Raw genomic sequence first — 14,855 nt, 5'->3', positions numbered from 1 at the left:
AACTCATTTCTTCCTCATGCTATATGCTCAAAGTACAGATGGGGAAACTGAGTCTCAGAAAGATCACTGAACTAAACAATGAGTAAGAGGCAAGACCTCTAACTCCAGAGCTAGTGCACCTACTCACAACAGCATAGTGGTTCTAACAAGGATTAGTGACACATGTCCACTTTCTATTTTTATTACTGTTAGTAACACATGTTGTCTGATCCTATTAAACAAGCAAGATATTTGATAGTAGAGGTCATGTTCACCCTTTTCTGTAACGCATATATCACTATACCATACTCCATGAACACCAGTTGGATGAATGAAATACCATTTGCGTATGTGTCTGTGTATCCATATACACAAACACAGATTTTGTAGGTAGACTAAGGTTTTTCATTTCACGTGTACCCTAACCAAACCTAAAATTGTAATATTTTAAAGATTAGATCATTATTTTATTTAAAACCTTTTTTTTTTAATGTTTATTTGAGAGAGAGAGAGAGAAACAGAGCATGAGTGGGGGAAGGGCAGACACACGCACGCGCGCGCGCCCACACACACACACACACACACACACACACACACACACACACACACAGAATTCCATGCAGGCTCCAGGCTCTGTCAGCACAGAGCCCAACGCAGGGCTTGAACTCAAGAACCACGAGATCATGCCCTGAGCCAATGTCAGATGCTCACTGACTGAGCCGACCAGGTGTCCCAAGATTAGCTCATTATTAACATGCAAAAATAAAAGGTCTAGAAGACTACCTGATACATTTGTTGTAATTCTTCCATGTTGTACTAGCTCTAGTAGCAATTGGAATTTGCTCAACTTGTCCTAAGCACAAACATGTTGTTGTTTCATAATGTTTACATCCATTTATTTGGTCAAGTAGTCAAAAGTTGATAGGTAACATAAATTTCAAATGTGACAACCCCGGGGCGCCTGGGTGGCTCAGTCGTTTAAGCGTCCAACTTCAGCTCAGGTCATAGTCTCATGGTCTGTGAATTCAAGCCCAGCTCAGACTGTGCCAACAGCTCAGAGCCTGGAGCCTGCTTTGGATTCTGTGTCTCCCTCTCTCTCTCTGCCCCTCCCCCACTTGCACTCTGTTTCTCTCTCTCTCTCAAAAATAAAATAAAAACATAAAAATTAGAACACGATAACCCCAATTTACTCAGATCATAAACATTTTGTGTTTCAACAAATGTGACACGTGCATAGAGCTTTATTGAAAAATCCCTGTCATGTTTCTAATCTCTCCATCCTGGCCGATAATAGTCAGCCATGCAAAATGTGTGTTCACTTCTCTGCCACTTTGGTAGGACAAGTTGAAAGAAGAATAAATAGATAATTGGACTAATGTGTTAAAATACTTCTGGCATATGGAGTGGTCCTATTAATTGCAGAAGCAGAATTATAATGAGAACTAAAGAATGGAAAGCCACAAACAAAATTGAAAACAGCTACATTAGAGGAAGCCTCACAAGTGAATCTTGGGACAAAGGAAACAGCCTAACCCAACGAGAATGATAATCTCTCAAGTTCTTGATTAATTATCGATAAGTAATGAAAGACATAACAAAGCCATTATTTATTTAAGATGAGTCTGACACAAATATCTTTTTAAAAAAGAAAAAAACCTACCTCCTTCTGGGTTAGTTGTGCCCTTTCCAGGCATTACCGTAATGTACACTTATACACTTACTATTCAACTACATACCAGGGGTACCAAACTGGATGCAATTTTCCAGAGTCCTGACGTAGTCAGGGTCACTTAATTTAATTACATGAAGACTATTGGTTTTTTCCATGTTCTTGATCCATTTATTAGCCTGACCTTGAGGATCTATCATCAGAGGCCACCTTCTTGCATTCCTGAAAGAGGGAAAAAAGACAATGCTGGTCAAATCATGATTTGTCTCTATGTTAATAATCATGCACATATCACTTTCTTACAGTATATGCTTTATGGTAACATTTTACTTTTTAATGTACTATGAGAAACTATGTTCTTATAGCAGAAACATTTACATTGACTAGACTATTAAAATCACAACTATAAAAAATCACATTGCAAACACATTTTTTGGGGGAGAGAGAGAGAGAAAATGTGAGTTGGGGAGGGGCTGAGAGGAAGAGAGAGAATCCCAAGCAGGCTCCACACTGTTAGTGTCGAGCCTAATGACGCGAGGCTCAATCTCATGAACCGTGAGATCATGACCTGAGCCAAGATCAAGAGTTGGATACTTAACTGACTGAGCCACCCAGGCATCTTGCAAGTTGTTTACTCTTTGGAAAACAATAATTCTCTAAAGGTTAAACTTTTGAAAACATTTGTCGCTTTTTCTGGTTAAGTCAATTCATTTAGCAAGAACACTACAAATTGGGAAACCAGTTTTTCACTGGGCCCTGCCATTAATTACTTGTGACTCTGAAACCATTTCTTGGTTCCCATCTGCTATCATTTGTACAAGAGAGAAAGAGAAAGAATTGAGACATCATATCTCTCTTTGAGATCTAGACCATTAAGGATATAATGGTCTAAAAAAAAAAAAAAAAGGATAAAAAGCATAATTTGAATCATCTAAACTTCTTGGACCCTAAAGTGTTAATACAACTTTTGACCCAGTATTTGTTTCAAACACTTGTATATTTAATGTCATACATGTAGTTCATTACATATTTCTAAGCTTCCTACAGACAGAAAGATATTCTCTGAAAGTCAGTTTTTGCACTATGGGAGAGCTCATACTTACTGCTCTGTTCTTACTCACATCCCTTTTTTATGGTAGGATCAAGAGCAGTAAACCATGAGATACCCAGTTTATTTTCCAGGGTCACAAAGAATTAACCAGTATCTGCCATCACTAAATAGTATCCAACCATATAGCCTTCTGCATCGTGTGAAATGCAATCAGCATTAAGATTACTGTTATTCTCTTGGAAGTTTCAATAAACACAAGCCATAATTCTGGTCACTTCCCTAAAGATACTGCCATATTCTTCAAAAGTGAGCACAGGAAATTCGTAGGTTGCCAGAAGAGCAGAAGGAGAAAATAAAAGGTGACTGGAGCAAACACAAAACACAACAAGGCGAGGCTAAAAAGGGATAATTTATTCAGTATCATCTCATTATAATATGAATTTAGAAATTCATGGGATAATTTGTCCCAAATGGAAGTAACCCATTTAAGTATTTAGTATTTAAGTTAGAACCTGGAATAAAACATGTAGTTTATATTGTAGAGAAGACAGACTTGCCCTCCAAATTAGCATTATACAATGTAATAGTCAATTTGAAATTGAGTGACTCAGTCTTCCTTCTGTTGCTTCCACAATTTTTAACCACAGATATTTATGCTGTTTCTTTGTCTAAAATGCACTTCTTCCTCATCTTTTCATGTTCAAGTCCTATGCATGTTTCAAGGTCAGCTGAAATGTTATGCAATTCACAAAGTACCACAGATTATCTTAACGGAAATTTATTTTCCCACAGTTCTAGAGGCTGGAAGTCCAAGATCAAGGTGCTGGCAGGTTTGGTTTCTCCAGAGGCCTTTCTCCTTGGCTTGAAGACAACACAGCCCTCTCCATCTGTCCTCATGTGGGTCTCTCCTCTGCGGGCATTCCTGGAATCTCTGATTATAAAGACACCAGTCCTATTGAATTGGGGCTCCATTATACCTAACTTAACCTTAATTATCTCCTGAAAAGTCCTGTCTCTAAATAGTCACATTGAGGGTTATATACTCAACATATGAATGGGGGGTGTGTGTGGACAATTCAGCCCATACCGTAATATTAATTATATTAAGAAGAAGTGAGACCAAAAGAGTAGTGTAATATCTTAGATATAATCAACTAATAAAAATAGAATCATATCCATAAGACACTAAAGGGTATGAGAAGGAAGATTAGAAAGGAATAAAACTTATAAATATGTAAAAGTCTCATTCTGTCACATTTTAGAAATACTTTTAAGTCGGGAGGATTAAGTGTGTTAGCATTTATGCTTCCCCAAAGAAAGTGAATGACTCACTCTTCCTTCTGTTGCTTCCACAATTTTTAACTACAATACCCATAATCATGTTGTTCCTTTGTCCAAAATGCACTTCTTCCTCATTCTTTCACGTTCAAGTCCTATGCATGTTTCAAGGTCAGCTCAAATGTTACGCACTTCACAAAGCCTGTCTTGAGGTCTCTGTTCTCTCTGAAGTTCTTTAGCAGTTCATCTATATTACATTTATGGTACTCTGATAGAATGATAATATTCTATTATGGTAACTTTATAATTTGTCAACAGCATCACTCATCTAAGTTGTGTATTCTTTGAGGGAAAGGTCCACAGTGAGTCTTCTTTATCCTTTTTTTCCTGGATCACATAAAGTTTGATAATCTACTGGAAGGCAAACAACCAAAACACATCTGACAAACATCATATGGGTTAACAGATTATAAACACAGACATTTTCTAAGTGATCCCCCTCCATGGAGAATACCACTCCAAAGAATACCATCTCAGATTCAGAGGAAAGGATTACGGTGCTGACCAAGCTGGGCTAAGTCCATTATAGTCTTTCTCTTCCACTGATTGCAATGAAAAGTTCTGGATAAAATACAAAAAGCAACTGTTTACAGATTCTAAAAAGTAAATAATGAAAAGTGAATGGAAAGAAAGTTAAAACTGGAGGAATGATCAATAAAGGGGTAGTGAGTTTCCTGTGTTTGTTTGTTTGTTTGTTTGTTCGTTTTTCTTTCTATCTTCTGGCTTTGGTTGAAGAACAGACCTAATGGGCACACTGGGCAGCAATCACAGGTAGCAAAAATTCAAACTAGAAGACAAAATGATCATGTGTGAACAGGGTAGGGAGGAGGATAGGCAGAGGGAACCTCTTTTTCCTTCTGTCCCTGTCCCCAGGTCAACCCCAGCCACAGAACCATATTCCTATGCAGAAGGAAAACCAATCTGAGAGATATCAATCGCTCTGGATAGCAGAGTTGGGCAAAGGGGCCTCTGCTGTGCATCGTGTGTAAGGGTTTCTTAGTCTGCCCAGGTTGTTGTAACAAATTACTTAAATAATAGACATTTTCCACAGTTCTGAAGGCTGAGAAGCCCAGGACCAAATTTCTAGCAGATCCACTGACTGGTGAAGGCCTCCTTCTGGTTTGCAGGTGGCAATTTTCTCATTGCCTCTTCACATGGTAAATTCGTGCCCTCTTAAGGGTGGTAATCCAATGAAAACTCCACCCTGGTGACCCAATTACCTCCCAAGGTTGCACCTCCAAATACCATCACATTGGTGACTTGGGCTCAACATACAAATTTGGCAGACACAAAGATTTAGTCCAAAGCAGGGGGAACCCCAGTCTTTTTCTTTTTCCTCTTGTCACTTTGCCCCAAGTGTGGACATGAGTTGTGCAACAGTGTGGGAAGCTGAAACTCTGAGAGAATATCATCATTTTGCACAGAAAAATACAGAGAACGAGGTCCCTGGGATATGGAAAGTACAGGAGAAATCCTGGAGAAGACAGACTCCAAGAAAGGATTTCTTAATCTAGACACGAGTTCTGATCCGACTACCAATCTGTGCAGGTGCAAAACCTATCCAAAGAAGCATATCAAAGGTTTTGAGCTATGATATAAACCCACGTCCCAGACTCACCCCTGAGTAAAGCATGCTGAGAAGCATCTCTAGACAGCATAGCAAAAACTTTAAATTAGGACTTCACATTGGAGACATCGTGCCCAGAAAGAAAAGACAGAAATTGGCATCTGAACCTTACCAAGTTGTTTGACTACTAAAACAAAAATCAATCTTATTCAGAAGATTTTAATAGGAACCAGCATCTCATTTTCAAAAGGCCCAGGGTACAATCCAAAATTTTTTAACAAACAAAGAGCTAGAATGTGACTAATTCTCAAAGAAAAAGCAGAACGTTAGAATTACCAGAAAAGAACTTTAAAGCATCCTCCACAAGGTAACAGCATTATAAAATAATAATAGTAATAATAATAATAATAATAATAATAATAAATGGAAAGAGAGGTGTTCTCAGCAGAGAAACAGAAAGAATAAAAAGGACCAAATGAAAATTTTAGAACTGAACAATATCTGAAATCGGATCCAGTGTAAGGATTCAATAGTAGAAAGGAGATGACAGAGGAAAGTCAGTAATCTAAAAGACAGATGAATAAAAATAATCCAATTTAAATACTAAAGAGAAAAAAAGATAAAACAAACACAGCCTCCAAGATCTGTGAGAAAATATTAAGAGGTTTAACACTCATGTGATGGGGGTCCCAAGAGAGAAGAGGTAAATGCAGAAAACATATTTGAAAATATAATGGCTGAAACTTTCTCAAACGCAGTGAAACACACAACCATACAGTTTCACAAAGCTTAGCAATCCTCAAAAAAAGGAGAAACTAAAAACCAAAAAAACATACAGAAATGCACACACACCCAGATACGCTGTAATCAAACTGTTGATAACCAAAGATTTGAAAGCATGGTTTTTGAAAGCAGCCAGAGAAAAGTGATACATTATACATCGATGACAATCATGCAAATGACTGCAGATTTCATGTCAGAAATCACAGAGCCAGAACATAGTAGAACAGTCTCAGAAGAATGAAAAGAATTGTCAACCCAGAATTCTATATCCACCAAATATAACCTTCAAGAATAAAGGTGAAATATTCTCAGATCATGAAAACTAAAAAAATTCTTTGTCAGCAGATTCCCTCTAAATTCTAATGTTCTTCACTCTGAAGAGAAATGATACTACAGTCAATCTTAGGAAAAAAGCAACAAAATGGTAAATATAATGGACTATTTCTCTCCTCTTAATTTATTTAAAATATGTATAAATATGGAGACAAAAACATTCAGTTAGGGGGAGCTTCAAAGTATACAGACATATTACATACGACTACTATAACATAATCAGGAGAGGGTAAAGGAGACCTATATGGTTGCAAGCATTCTACAATTTTTATTTTTTTAATTTTAGTTAACATACAGTGCAATATTGGTTTCAGGAGTAGAATTCAGTGATTCATCACTTACATACAATGCCCAGTGCTCATCACAAGTGCCCTCCTTAGTACCCATCACTCATCAAGCCCATCTTCCACTCACCTCCCTCCATCAACCCACAGTTTGTTCTCTATCATTATAAGTCTCTTGTGGTTTGTTTCCCTCTCTTTTCTTCCCCTCACTTTCTCATATGTTCATCTGTTTTGTTTCTCATAGTCCACATATGAGTGAAATCATATGGTATTTGTTTTTTTCTGACTTATTTCAGTTAGCATAATACATTCTAGCTCTATCCATGTCATTACAAATGGCACGATCTCATTCTTTTTGACAGAAGAGTAATCTTTTATAAAACACACACACACACACACACACACACACACACACACACTACATCTTTTTTATTCACCAGCCTATGGACATTTGGGGTCTCTCCATAGTTTGCCTATTGTTTGTAATGCTGCCATAAGCATTGGGGTGCATGTACTACTTCAAACCTGTATTTTTGTACCCTTTGGGTAAATATCTAATAGTGCAATTGCTGGATCATAGGATAGTTCTTTTTTTAATTTTTTGAGGAATTTCCAGCATGGCTGCACCAGTTTACATTGCCACCAAGAGAAGAATTCTACATTTTAATTGAAGCAGGAAAATATTATTTGAGTAGACATAAAAATTTGTACTAAAAAATAATGCAGGGGCACCTGGGTGGCTCAGATGGTTAAGCGTCTGACTTTGATTCAGGTATGATCTCATGGCTTGTGAGTTTGAGCCCCACACTGAGCTCTGTGGTGACAGTGCAGAGCCTGGAGCCTGCTTCGGATTCTGTGTCTCCCTCTCTCTCTACCCCTCCCCTGCTTGTGCTCTGTCTCTGTCTCTCAAAAATAAATAAACATTGGGAAAAAAAATAATCCAAAGCATTATAGTGAAAAAATCCAGTAGATAAATTAAAGTGGAATACTAAAAATTGTGGATTATTCAAATTATCCAAAAGAATGAGATATGAGAAACAGAGCAACAAAAATCACATGTAAAAACAAAAACAAAAACAAAAACAAAAACAAAAACAAAAACCCAAAATAATAATATGGTCGATCTAAATTCAATTATACTGACCACATTAAGTGTAAAGTTGTCTAAACGTATAATTAATGGAGGGAGATTATCAGACTGGAAAAAATATAGGCTCTGTATGCTATCTATAAGATACCCTCACTTTAAATAACATTTATATTAAAGATAAGAGTAACAGATACACCATGCAAACACTAATCAAAAGAAAGCTGAATTACATGTAGACTTCAGAACAAGAAAAATTATCAGGGATACAGAGGGATGTTACATAATAATAAAAAAGTCAATTTATCACAAAGACCTAACAATCCTACATGTTTATGCATCTAACAACAGAGCTCCAAAATACATGAAGCTACAACTAATAGAACTGAAGAGACAATCAATAGACAGATTAGCAAGGATGTGGAAGATGTGAACAACACTATGCCACAATTGAACGTGACATTTAAAGAATCCTTGGAGTGCCTGGGTGGCTAAGTCAGTTAAGCATCCAACTTTGGCTCAGGTCATGATCTCGCAGTCCTTGAGTTCGAGCCCCGCATCAGGCTTTGTGCTGACAGCTCGGAGCCTATAGCCTGCTTCCGATTCTGTGTCTCCCTCTCTCTCTGACCCTCACCCATTCATGCTCTGTCTCTCTCTGTCTCAAAAATAAATAAACGTTAAAAAAATAAAAAAATAAAAAATAAATAAAAGCCTTAAAAAAAAAGAGAATCCTCTACCCAATAATAGCAAAATAATATTTTTCAAGTATACATAGAAAATTGAGAAAGACCCTATTTATGGCATAAAACAAAGAAATTTAAAACAACTGGAATCTTACAATGTATGTTCTCTGAACATAATGAAATTAAGTAAAAAAACAAAAAATAATAGAAAATAGCTTAAAAGTTATCAAGTATTTGGAAATTTAAAAACATATTTTTAAGTGGCCTATAAAGAAGTCTCAAGATAGGACATATTTTGAAGGAAATGAAAATACAGCATATCAAAATTTGTGCTATGCAGCTAAAGCAGTGCTTAGTGGAAAATGTATAGCAGTAAATGCTTAGATTAGAAAAGAAGAAGAATCTAAACTCAATAACAAGCTTTCACCTTAGGAAACCACAGAAGAGAGTAGTTTAGGCCAAAAACAAGAAATAATAAATATTAAAGCAGAAGTCAATAAAATGGATAACAAAAAAGGTGGATAAAAACAATGAAATGAAAGGTTAATTTTTAGATAGGATCCAGAATATTTATTAAGCTTTACCTACGCTGATCAAGAAAAAATAAAATAAAAAAAAGGAAATGCTAATTACTGATATCCGGAATGAGAGAGAAGATTATAATCATAGACCTTGCGGACATTAAAAGGATGACAAGGTAATACTACAAACAACTCTATGCCCATTAATTTAACAACTTAGTTGAACTGGACCAATTTCTGGAAAGATGGAAACTACCAAAATTCACTTAAGAATAGATAAATTGCTGGGCACCTGGGTGGCTCAGTAGGTTAGGTATCCAACTTAGGCTCAGGTCATGATCTCATGGTTTGTGGGTTCAAATCCTGCATCTGGCTCTGTGCTGACAGTTCAGAACCTGAAGCCTGCTTCAAATTCTGTGTTTTCCTCTCTTTCTACCCCTTCCCCGCTCATGCTCTGTCTCTCTCTAAGTAAACATTAAAAAAAATTTTTTTTATAAAGAATAGATAACTTTAATGGTCTTTTAACTCCTTCAAAATTGAAATCATAGGTAACGTCTTCCAACAAAGAAAGTTCTAGGCGCGAATAGTTTCTTTGGTTCTTTCTACAAAACATCTAAGAAAAATAATTCTACATAATCTCTTCCAGAAAACAGAAAGGGGGAGAACACTCTCCAATTTGTTTTATGAGGCCAGCATTACCTTGATAATGAAATCCTGCAGACATGCCAACAAAAGAAACCACATACCAATATCCCTCATGAACAGAATGTAAAAATCTTCGACAAAGTGTGAGCAAATTGAATCAGAAGTATATAATTAAGGAGAATACATGAAGACCAGGTAGGGTTTATCCTAGAAATGCAAGGTTAGTCAAACATTCAAAAAAATAAATCCGTAAAATTCACCATATTAACAAACTAAACTTAAAGCACACATCTCTCTGCTTCTGGGGGTGTAGATATGGGGGCCGGCGACGCGGAGGAGGATGTCTCAACAGCATCTTTCCCAGAGAGTATGAAACAGCTGAGACACTACTCAGTTCAGAAGTTCATATGCTCCTGGAGCATCGAAAGCCACAGAATGAGAGTACAGAGGTTGCATAGGGACTTCCTGAGGTCTTCATGAAAACTTTAAATGTCACAGCCCGTCTCAGTCATTTCAACAACAGGAGAGTCCATTGCCAGTGTCCGCAGCTTGTTGCTTTAGGAGAAGCTTCTTAAGTTTGAGTTGGCCTGTTTGGCCAACATTTGCCCAGAGCCTGCTGAGGAGTGGAAGGCTCTGACCCCAAGCCCGGTGGGGTGGTTTGAAGGTTAGGAGCTACAGCAGATTCTTGACGGTATCCAAACCATGCATAGCTCTCAATATTAATCTCCAAATATCACCCTGCTGCTGAGTGAACGACATCCCCCGCTGGCCTGGGGTCTGCCTCCGACTTACACGAACTTATTTTGCAGAAGACACTTGGGCTTCTTTTGGATAGAACAACCTGGCTTGGTTTTGGTTTAGGTGCTACTTCAAACTGGACAACTGGACCATGGATGCCCTGACCTTGCCTCTGGGAAGGGTGAGATGGAGAGGTGCATATGAGCTACACTGTTGACTAGCTTACACCAGGGTTTTGGCCCTTGTGTTATTTTTTTAAAAATTGTTCTTAATTTTTTTTTTAAGTGACCTTTATTCTTAATGTGGGTCTTGAACTTATGACTCCCGAGATCGGGAGTCACATGCTCTGCTGCCTGGGCCAGCCAGGTGCCCCTTAAGATTTTATTTATTTGGTATTTATTTATGTATTTATGTATTTATTTATTTTTGCCCCTGGGTTATTTTTGATTCCTAAGATTTCATGTTTTAATTTCAGTGTGTTTGTAGTTTTTGACACTATATTAGAGCACATCAAACTAGCATAGGAAACAGCAGTCTTCCCTAAATGCAAAAGGAAGAATTAAGGGGCACTTGGTTGGCTCAGTGGTTAGAGCATGCAACTCTTGATTTTGGGGTCATGAGTTCAAGCCCCACTTTGGGCATGGAGCCTGCTTAAACAAAACAAAAACACCCAAACAGGAGCCCCCAAATATAAATGCAAAAGGAAGAATTGAACCAGACCTGTATCATCATCTGAAATTCTCAAAGACAGAATAGTGTTAGTGACTGTGAGACAGCATTGGCATCATTGTGCCAGAAGTCAAGGAAGTCAAGGAAGAAGGGCATCACCGAAAGTAATCACACATGAGGATAACTCCAAGCATCTTGGGGCCCACAGCCCTGAGGTAGATAGGTACTTGGCCTGTTTTCTTGGAGTTCTGAAGGATGTAGGTTTGGAGTCAGTGGTCCTAAAGCACTGTTTTCTCACTCCCAAATTAAGATTTTTTTCCTTCATAGGCCAGACTTGAAGGTCTAACACTTTGAAGACTCCTTGTATGGGGCATTGAATCCAAACCTCTGACTTGCCACTCAGCAGTGGGTGTTCTCTGATGGAGGTGATTTGGAAGGAGGGAGCCTGCCTCTTCCTGAGTCGCTACAATGTAGGCACTCTATTTGCGGGGTAGTTGTGGGGGGTGGGGGAGAGAACTCTTCAATTTCTAAACATGCTAGCTTTGTGCAGTGGCAGTATCGTAGCCAATGAGGTTTATGCAAGGCACAGTTACTGCTAAAAGGGGTAAAAAAAAAATACATAGCTAAACATTTTAGCTTTGATTTTTCTGAAAGGAAATATGCCTATTTTCTTCACAATTTGGAGATTTTTCTTTGGGGCACTTGCTGGCTCCCAGTGAATGCATGATCCCAAAAATGTTTGGAGAAACAGCAAAGTTTCTTTTTATTTATTTTTTTCTTTTTTGGGTAGGTTCCACACCCAATGTCGGGCTCAAGCTCATGACTGGAGATTAAGAGTCACATGCTCTGTGGACTGAGCTTGCCAGAGGCCCTAACAAAGTCAGCTTTAAAAGTTAAGATAGTTTGGGGCGCCTGGCTGACTCAGTTGGTAGAGCAAATGACTCAGGGTCACGGAGTTCAAGCCCCACATTGGGTGTAGATTTTACTTAAAAATACAGTAAGAATAAAAAAAAAACAAAACAGATTGTTTGATGTCTGCTGGCCAAGGCAGAAATAAACTTTTCATAAATTCTTTCAATTTCTGAAATGACATGGTTTGTAAGTCACTGATATTCTTGATCAACGTTTGAAGGAAATAATCTTTTCATCCTTGGACAACTTTACTTCTTTGAGGCTTATCAGAGTTCTGAGTTGTAAGTTATGTGGATAACAATAGTATCTATTCCATAGATCTTTTAAGAAGATTGAGAAGATTACTAAAAAGAGCCTATTAGTGTCTGCCATACATTATGCCCCAATAAATGTTAGCTCGTATTAGTAGCTCGATCAGATGAGCAAGGGTATACAGATAGCTTGCTTCATAGAAATTAGTGCAAGAATTTGGTACTACACCACGGGTTCTGGTATCAGGCTATGAAAACAAACCAAATGAATTTTATTTATTTATTTTATTTACTTATTTATTTTTGAGACAGAGAGAGAAACAGAGCATGAGCAGGGGAGGGGCAGAGAGAGAGGGAGACACAGAATCTGAGGCAGGCTCCAGGCTCTGAGCTGTCAGTACAGAGCCTGAAGCAGGGCTCGAACTCACGGACTGGGAGATCATGACCTGAGCTGAAGTCGGACGTTCAACCGACTGAACCACCCAGGCGCCCCTGCAGAACTGTTTTTAAAGAGAGGCAGTAATGTGTGCAGGTTGGCACGAAGGGATGGAAGAGAAAGAACAGAGTGGAAGGCAGACCTCAGGTACCATCTAGGCCCGTGCGCTACTTGGCAAGAGAGCAGGCAGTGCCGCCATCTTTACTGGGGTGCCCGCTTGTGCCAGTAATCCATGAGATGTCTCAGAGTATGAAAGTATATATGGGCCTGGCATACACTTAGGCACTGATAAATGGCCATAAGATAATTAGAAGTAGATTAAAAAAAAAAAAAACAAACAAACTTGTACTAGGGAATTATTTGAAAAAGCAATGTCATGCTATGTTATAGATTCAAAGTCTGGTCAACATTCTGCTGGACATTGTTCTCTCTGGTCCCAGGTCACATCTTACTATTCAGAATCATTAGCAGGAGACCCTGCAAAATCCAATCATCTGTGCAACACTGTAAGGCTCATTGTATCATGTTTGCAAAAACCAGAAACAAAACATACTGCACATTAAAACAAAAATATCATGTTGTCAAACCCTCATAAGAAAGCTAAATTAACTGGAAGAAACTTTTCTGAAAATTGTACTCATTCTGGTTTTATTCAAATTTATTAAACTTGAGGCTTGAAAAACAGTAAAAAAAAAAATATCTCAATAGACACAGAACAAGCACTTGACAAAATTTAACATGTAAAATGGTACGAACCCTCGGCAAACTAAGAACAGAGGGAATTTCCTTTACCTGATGAAAAGGATATACAAAAAACCCACAGCTAATATAATACGTCATGGTGAAAGACTAATTCCTTTCCCCTAAGATTGGGTAAAAGGAACAATGTGCAACACTGTAAATTATATTTTTATGGCAAATATTCTTACACTTGCCAATGTAAACATAAAAAGTCCCTGACAGTACAATAAGCCAAGAAAAAGAAATAAAAGGCATAATTTTAGAAAATAAGAAATAGAACTGTGTCTATTTGCATAGAGTATGATTGTCTATATACAAGATCATAATGAACCTATATAAAAGATCACAGATCTAATAAATGAATTGATCAAGGTCACAATGTACACGGTCAATATTCAAACATCAGTTGCTTTTCTTTTTTCTGTTTTTTATTGGGAGGGAGGACCAGAGAGACAGGAAGAGATAGAATCTTAAGTAGGCTCCAGGCCCAGCCTGAGGTAAGGCTCAATCCCATGATCACAAGATCATGACCTGAGCCGAAATCAAGAGTCAGACACTTAACTGACTGAGACACCCAGACGCCCTTCAACTGCTTTTCTAATACCAACAATGAACAACTGAATAAACTTTTTTAAAGCACCATTTATAATAGCACACAAAAATTAAGACATACTGGGTGTAAGTCTAACAAGGAAATACTGATGAAAGAGATCAAAGGTGATCTTAAAAAATAAAGATGTATTTATAGAAGACTTGTCAAGTTTTCTCAGATTGATGTGTAGATTGAATGCAGTTCCAATCAAAATCCCAGAAGGATCTTTTGTAGATATTTAAAAACTGAATCTAAAACTTATATTGAGAGGTAAAAAATAGACACAACATGGGGCGCCTGGGTGGCTCAGTCGGTTAGGCATCCGGCTTCGGCTCAGGTCATGATCTCACGGTCCGTGAGTTCGAGCCCCGCGTCGGGCTCTGTGCTGACAGCTCAGAGCCTGGAGCCTGTTTCGGATTCTGTGTCTCCCTCTCTCTCTGACCCTCCCCCATTCATCTTCTGTCTCTCCCTGTCTCAAAAATAAATAAATGTTAAAAAAAATAAATAAATAAATAAAAAATAGACACAACAATTCCGAAAAAGGAAAACAAAGTTGGAAGATATATAATCTAACTT

The 14,855-nt window shown here is 37.9% G+C and overlaps 1 protein-coding gene and 1 pseudogene across 2 annotated transcripts in view; one reads left to right on the top strand and one right to left on the bottom strand.

The window, feature by feature from the left end:
• Window positions 1-14,855, bottom strand: part of DNAH7 (dynein axonemal heavy chain 7) — a 267,164-nt gene that overhangs the window by 81,187 nt on the left and 171,122 nt on the right. For both annotated transcript variants that reach the window (XM_049615226.1, XM_049615227.1), the window contains one exon: window positions 1,716-1,870. In XM_049615226.1, the coding sequence (XP_049471183.1) occupies window positions 1,716-1,870 (155 nt within the window). The remainder of the gene's footprint in view (window positions 1-1,715; window positions 1,871-14,855) is intronic.
• Window positions 9,419-10,796, top strand: LOC125910892 (DNA-directed RNA polymerase II subunit RPB4-like; annotated as a pseudogene).

This window comes from Panthera uncia (genome assembly GCF_023721935.1).
Source record: "Panthera uncia isolate 11264 chromosome C1 unlocalized genomic scaffold, Puncia_PCG_1.0 HiC_scaffold_3, whole genome shotgun sequence".
Lineage (NCBI taxonomy): Eukaryota > Metazoa > Chordata > Mammalia > Carnivora > Felidae > Panthera > Panthera uncia.
Note: the sequence above shows the minus strand (reverse complement) of the source record. Positions and strands in the feature narration are given on the sequence as shown.